Genomic DNA, 7333 nt, shown 5'->3' on the forward strand with positions numbered 1-7333 from the left:
CTACACCCTCTAGCAGACTATTACAAGGGGAAACCTTTTGAATACAAGCGCGCTGAGCCACACAGGTGTGCACACAGGTGTTCACTGTTCATAGACATAAACTACACCTTTATTTGCTGCTATTTCCAAGCACATTATGCGCTGTCGGTCCTGCTTGCTACATAACAACATTCAATATTTAGTATTTACTGCTGTTTACACTTAGCTAGATTAACGTGATGGTGTAGTATGTTGCTCTGTTTTTTTTGCTTGTTTTCTCTTCTTTTTTCTCTCAACAGGTGATCCAGGAGATTTTTTTTTCTCTTCTTTCTCTTTTTAAGTGCCCTTTCTCACTGTCCTTCTTCCCTTCTGTTTTTCTTTTCCTTCATCGTTCTTTCTCCCTTTCCTATCCCTCAGTCATGTCTGTCCCATCTGTAACAACTGAAAATAAAATAAAATAAATAATAACAACAAAGGTTGATCAAATGGACTAATACGGCAAGGCCGTGATGATCCATTTGGCAAAGTAAATCCATTGGGTATCCTTGTTGGTCTTTAGACAACAATTCTGACGGCTAAAGAACCAAATGGGACAGGCACAAAAAAAAAAGAATATTAAAACTACCACAGAATTTGAATGGCTATGTAAAATAGCACCTAAAGCCTCAATCTGAAGAGCTTTAGGTTTGTGTAACCTTAATTCTAGACCTTAATAACAAGAGATGCCATAACTTAAGAAATGAAGGGTAATAATGTGTAAAAAGCTAACAATTACAGAATGAAAATGAATTGATAGAAGGTAAGCATGGTAGAGAACTGAATATGAAATGGACTAATGGCATGCCACCTTCTCCTAGACTTTAAAGAAAGGTGGGGGTCAGCCGGACGGACAGAAGGAGAAGGAGGAGATCCACTCTCTTCAGGAGCAGCTGGCTGCCTTAAAAGAGATCACAGTATGTTGCGCTGTCATCATTCTGCAATGATATCACATCTCATAACAACTGTTAATTTCTATTTATGACTCCAGACTGTATTTTTACCCCGTAGGTGGTCACACACCAAGTAATTCACATGCATATAACACTTACACATTATAGCCTCACTTTATGCCCTGTCTCAATTAAAGGCGAATGATTGCATGTCTTGTTTTTTGGAACTTTGCTTTTTGACGTTGACTGTTCTTACACATATATATATATAAATATATATATTTTGTCTGCTTGTAAAGGAGAGAGGCAATGAAAGCTCCAAAGGACAAATAGCCAAACGAGAAGTTCACAAAGCTGAGAAAGATTCCCAGAAAGCTGGCAAAGGAAGTATGTACCTACATAAATCACACTTCAGTTCCTACTCACATCTGCAGGTCTGAGGCAATGCACAAAAGGGAAATTTGTTTCTATGTGCTGACAAGGATGTGCCGATAAGCTCAGTGTTTTGAAATAGGCCCTGCTCATATGCAAACAGTAGGTGGAAAGGTGTATTTATTATATATTTTTTGCATTTAATAGATTGGGCGTTTTTGTTAACTTTTTGTTAACAACAATGTTAATTTTAGACAAAAAAAATCGTTTTGTCCATAACATTTTGAAATTATGGCAAGTATTGATCATGTTGATGAGATAGAGGTCTCAGAAACTCATGTATCAAATACGTTACAAAGGGCATTGTAGGGTTAATAGAGTAACACATCAGTCATGCAAATTCTGAATTACAATATGGGTTTTGATTCAGTAGTGCTGGCTGTTACAGATAACTGTCTTATTAATTTCCAGCTGTCACAAAAGGGTCCCAGAACAAGAGGATGGAAAGTTGTGATGTCCAACAATCAATCAACTGTCTGGACAAGTATGTTCCTTAAAATCTTGTAAGCTATATATATATATGAATCAAATGGCCTTTATTTTTGAGAGTTTTAGTTTTTAGTGTGTATTCACTGCTTTTTCCAGTCGAGGTATTAATTTATCGTTCATGTTGTGTTCAGTAATTGTCCTATGGTAAACTTTGGTACCATTTGATCCTCTAACTTTACACTCTGTTGTAGTTTGTGTATATTCTGCGGTAAAAAAGACGAGTCTTTCACAGAAGACGGATTGGACCTTCACTACTGGAAACATTGTCCGATGTTGCAGCGCTGCGACGAATGTCGACAGGTAGACTGCTAGTTTTTTTAATTTATTTTTCTCACTAGGTTTTCACTTCTGTTATAGAGCTGAAGTCAAAGAGTTAGATCCAGCTGCTGAAAGTATCTGTTCTGCATTACCAAGTTGATTGAGTATAGCTTTGCATTGTGTTCACAGGTAGTTGAAATAGCCAGCCTTACGGAGCACCTACTGGGTGAATGTGAAAACAGGTCCAAATTCAGCCATTGCCCACTCTGCTCAGAGGCTGTGGCCAGCGAGGACCTGGTTCACCACGCTCAGGGTCCTGGCTGCAATCGTGAGTTCTCTCAGATTTTCCATGCAGCAGGAAACTGACTCGTTTTTTTTTTATATTTCTCTGTTATCACTTTCATTATTAGGTGGCAAAATGGTAGGCAGGAATGATTGTGAGAGCTTGATCTGTGCATGGTAGGCCTCACTTATATGAGTGTAACTGAAAAAAAAAACTGTACATGACAGCGAATGACAATTTCATAAAATCAAAACTGAACCAGTGAATATCCAATAATAATAATAAGGCAGCAGTTCCACAATATATAATGCAGCTATTTTTTAATCTTTGGTAATTCAAGGTTGGATCTATTTTGGTTTAACTACATGAAATAATAAACTGGGAAGAAAAAAACCAGTTCAAAGATTTGACCTGATAAAAACAAAAGCAAAACATTTACATTCTAAAAACATGTCATTTTCCTAACCTTGTATATTACCCTGGATTTGTTAGTCAGGTGTTAGCCAGCTGACAGGAGGTGAGGTCCAATAATAATAATAACTAATACACACTAAAAGAAGATTTCTACTGAGCTGCATGCTCTCTGTAAATGTACTATTTATTTATTCATTTACATCATTATTTACATTTTTAACTCTGTAATCCTGGAGCACTGTCACGGTCCTGGGTCGGTGACCCAGTGTTTTGAGTTTCTTGTGTCTGAGTTTTTGTATTATGATCTTAGTTCTCTTTGTTGCCCCAGTTTATTCTTTAGTCTAGTGTCTTAGTTTGGCTTTCTTGTATTCTCTTTAGTTTTCTGAGTATTTAGTTAGCCGCCCTCTGTGTCTCCCTGTTATTGTTCTCTGTGTTTCTTAGTTGCTTTGTCTCCCCTAGTCAAGTCTGCGTCTATGTTACATTTCCTGTTTTACTTTGAAGGTCTGTGTCCTATGTGAATGTATTGAGTTTCGCTTCCCTTGGGTCTAGGGCTGGGCCATATCATACTGTTCACGGTAATAAAAAGCTGCCATTTTGAGTTCAATCCCGTTTCTCGTGAGTTTGCGTTTGGGTCCAATTCCTGCCTGCACACAGCCGAAACATGACAAGCAAACTAGCATGCAAATAAAGTCTTGACTATTTGGCTGCATATCATTTGGAGTGAATGATCAGTCTCTCGTAGGCCTGCAAACATCAGGTTTGCAAAGCAGCCAGCTCCACAGCTTCCTTGTTTTTTGTTTTTGTTTTTGTTTTTCGCAGTTTTACAGTAACTTAGCTATTTAGTTATCCTTTAGTTAAGTTTCTCTTAATCCATGTCTGTGTTGGGATTTTCTCTTCCTTATTTTACTGCAAAAATGTCCTCTGTCAGATTTCAGCATTTTATTAGTTTCAGAAGGCATACTTCCTGAAATAGTGATTAATTATTCCCCTATAGATAAACCTGCTTCCCCTCGTGTACTTTTCCTCCTGGTTTTAACTCGATTTTCTCTGGGTTTCTTCCACTGACTTTGGGTTTAGCACCCTGTGGTTGTACATTTCTTTGATTGCGTTTGACTCAAATTATTGAACCGTTCCGTCTGAGAGTTTGTAACCTCTCTTTTCATAGTTGGGTACCGTTGCTCCATCGCATTTACACATGTTCACAAAGCCAGCATCTTCAATATTCTGCAATAAAACACTGCAAGGCTTACACCACTTCTCCAAATGTTCCATGAGTAATTGACACAGCAAGCCTTTTGTTTACAGTAGTTCCTGTTGGTTAGGCAGATAAACAAAACTTTCACTTGTGCGTAAGCATATGTTTCCCAAAATAGACCCAGTGCTCAAAGCTGTGTTTTGTTTGAAGCAGATTTCTTTCAGTACTGTAAATTCATTCATGGGAACTTTTCTGTAATTCTGTAAGAGCTGACTTGAAGGTGTCATCTTTGTGTTTCAGCCCCCGTTTTGGGTAAAGGCTCCAACCACTGTCCTCTGTGTCACAACAACTTCACGCCCGGAGAGGAGGTGAGACTGTGTACTTGCACAAGTCAGTTAGTTAATTATGAAATAATGGCAACAAGTTTCACCATTGATTTATTGGCATATGCAGAAATCTTCTTTGTCAGAAGCAGAAGTAGAAATGCTTCACATATAATAAAACAGAGAAGCCTTTCACAAACGAGGCTTTAGCAGCAAACAGGTGTTGAAGTAAAGCACAGCTAATGTTGACCTTTAAGGACTTCAAAGAAAGCAAAGCCTTTGTTCTTAATGGGCTGTTTCACTGAGAAGATGAAGTAAGTACAATCACATTCCTCACATTCCTGCTAGTCTCAGAAGAACAAAAGACAAAAGATTCTGATTAGCTGCTCATAGATAAAACTTAACCGGATACAGATTATTCAGTTTAATTAATTTTATTTGTATACGACCAAATCACAACAGCAGTCACTGCAAAGCTGCAAGTTATATTGTAAGGTAAACAATAATACAGAGAAACCCCAACACTCAGATGACTTCCTTTGAGCAAGTACTTGGCAACAGTGGGAAGAAAAAAACTCCCTTTTCCCAGGAAGTAACCTCCGGCAGAACCAGGCTTAGGGAAGGGCGAGAGGAGGGATACAGAACAAAGATGCCCTGTGGACGAGAACCAGAGATTAATAATACCTACAGCGTGGATTAGAAACACATTCACACATAGACAATGAACACATCTCATCTTCCTACAATTGCAAAATAGACCACATTTTATTTGAAACAGCGGCAGTTTGGCTGCTGACACAGTTCACAGCTCAGTATTATGTAGGTAAAGTTTCATCCCGTTTGTTTCTATTCAAGATTTGACAGTCACTGCGTCAAATGGGAAATATAAATAAACCTTGAATACACATTTGAATAGAAGTTGTTGAATGTAATATAAACACAGGGATAATAGTTTTGTGTCATCTTTAAAAAGCAGTGCTCGTATTTCAGTGCTTTTGGAGTCGCACAGCCATCCATGCTTCTCTTTGGTGTGTCTGGGAAGGTGAAAGTGGATACGGAGCGAACAAGATTCTCTGTCTCACAAGGAGACGCAACGCTTGGTTCTCCGTTTCATTCATCTTTCGTTCTGGTTTGTGTCTTTGTGGGACCTAATGAATCATGCAACTCATGTTTCAAAGACACAGTCTTCCTGCAAGTGTGCTCGCCCCACCTGCCTCAGTTAGCAGCAACATTGTTGAGACACTTAATAGACCAGGGCATAAAGACCTAAAGGTGTGACTGTTGGGAAAGTTTGTGGATGTCATATATTACTTAATTTCCCTTGGCAGAATCTGTAGAGCAGATGTTTAATTTTTTCCAAGGAAAAAAAAGGAAATGTAACTAAAGCAAAGTTGTAAACATAATGTAGTAATGGTCCTTTTTATATATGGATAAATGCAACAGTTTGACTCGATCGCCCTTTGTTTACAAATATCCTTTCCTTTCATTAATATTCTATGTAGAAAGGCACATTGCCAAAGAATGATGCTTTACTGCACACTACAGTGACTAACTTCCCTCCTCAGTACATACTGACAATCTGAAGTCAAAGTAAAAAGAGACAAAGAAGGTCTCTAAATGAAACGGAATTACTAGAATGAGGAAAGAGGTTTCAGAGTTTTCACTAAATATTTTTTAACTGTAATAATATTAATGACATAAGTACAGCTTGCTTGTCAGGTGTATTTAATAATATCCATTTAGTCCTGTTGGTATGACAAAATATGAGTTAAGAACGATTCAAAAAAGACAAAGAATCACAAGAATAATTATTGATTAAACTTCTTAAACCTTAAAAATCACTTGCAGCCTAAACAAAACACGAGATATAGATTATACACATCATTTTTTCCAACTTTATGGTGACACGTGCAAAGTATTATTGAGCCTTTCCTGCGATGCGTTTGTGCTCTCATTAAAAGTTTGACTCACTTCACGCCCTCACATAAGGGAGAAAAAACTCACAGAAAGTTGCACTCTCTTTGCTGGAGGAGAGGCTGTAAGCCCAATGAAAGACTGCAGTGTTAGTAGGTAGGGAGGGCAGCCATTCAGGCCTTGACTGGGCCTACAGTAACCCCATGGTTGTCGCAGTCGTGAAAGTGCCTGGGAGAGGAGCAAACTCACTGAGCTACTTTGTCCCTGTTCCAGGCCTGGAAGGCTCACCTCATGGGCAGGGAGGGCTGTAAACAAAACTCACGCAGGACTGCGGCATCCCAAAGAACCCAGCCAGCACAAGGTAAAGCATTCATACACATCCCGTTTTTTTTTTCTTCTTTTTTAGCCACTTTCCCAACGCTTACTGTGACAGGTACAGAAAGCACCCACGTTCAGCAGTTTTCCACTGTGGTTTTGTCCCCTAGTTGATAAAAGGATGTATGTAAATTATAGTGAGAGATTAATTTGGAGTCTAGTGTAATGGGCTTTAGTGTATCATTTAGATTGATGTATGCTAGAACCCTCCTTTTTGGATGTGTGATTGATTGTTTTGTTTTTTTGTATCATACCTGATTGTGTGGTGATGCTAAAATAGCCCGTATTACTGTTTACATTATTTGATGCCAGAGAACCTTTAGTTCACTGTACACTTTACGGCCATGGATCATTTGAAGCTGTCCTGTGGAGCTTTTTTTGTTGACAGTGTACACCTACATTTTATTAATCTTTTGGCATGCTACTACCACCAAATGACCATCGTGAGAATAACTTGAAACATATGAAACCAGGGACCTGCTCTGAAAAATGTTGCTTCATAAGTCGACTGTTTTTGCAGTTGATCTTCATGTTTTCATTCTCACTGGCCGTCTTTGAAATTCTTTCCAGCTCACATTTGGAAAAGTGGCATATAGGTGCATCACTGGTTTATAGCACAAACAATAAGCGTTTGATTTAATCAGAATGACATCACCATGTTATGCTGACATCGCAAAACCTTTTTGTTTATACTGGCCTTTCTAGTATTACAGGTTTCTTTGTTAAGTCTCCTGACAGTGGC

The 7333-nt window shown here is 38.5% G+C and overlaps 1 protein-coding gene across 3 annotated transcripts in view; it reads left to right on the plus strand.

Annotated features, from left to right (window-relative positions):
- The window catches only part of cep104 (centrosomal protein 104), a 36665-nt gene that overhangs the window by 24360 nt on the left and 4972 nt on the right, over positions 1–7333 (plus strand). For all 3 annotated transcript variants that reach the window (XM_005730728.1, XM_005730730.1, XM_005730729.2), the window contains 7 exons: positions 837–932; positions 1208–1295; positions 1752–1824; positions 2021–2129; positions 2277–2415; positions 4280–4347; positions 6490–6577. In XM_005730728.1, the coding sequence (XP_005730785.1) occupies positions 837–932; positions 1208–1295; positions 1752–1824; positions 2021–2129; positions 2277–2415; positions 4280–4347; positions 6490–6577 (661 nt within the window). The remainder of the gene's footprint in view (positions 1–836; positions 933–1207; positions 1296–1751; positions 1825–2020; positions 2130–2276; positions 2416–4279; positions 4348–6489; positions 6578–7333) is intronic.

The sequence above is a fragment of the Pundamilia nyererei genome, unplaced genomic scaffold (assembly GCF_000239375.1).
Source record: "Pundamilia nyererei isolate P.nyererei 1_Seehausen unplaced genomic scaffold, PunNye1.0 scaffold00039, whole genome shotgun sequence".
NCBI lineage: Eukaryota > Metazoa > Chordata > Actinopteri > Cichliformes > Cichlidae > Pundamilia > Pundamilia nyererei.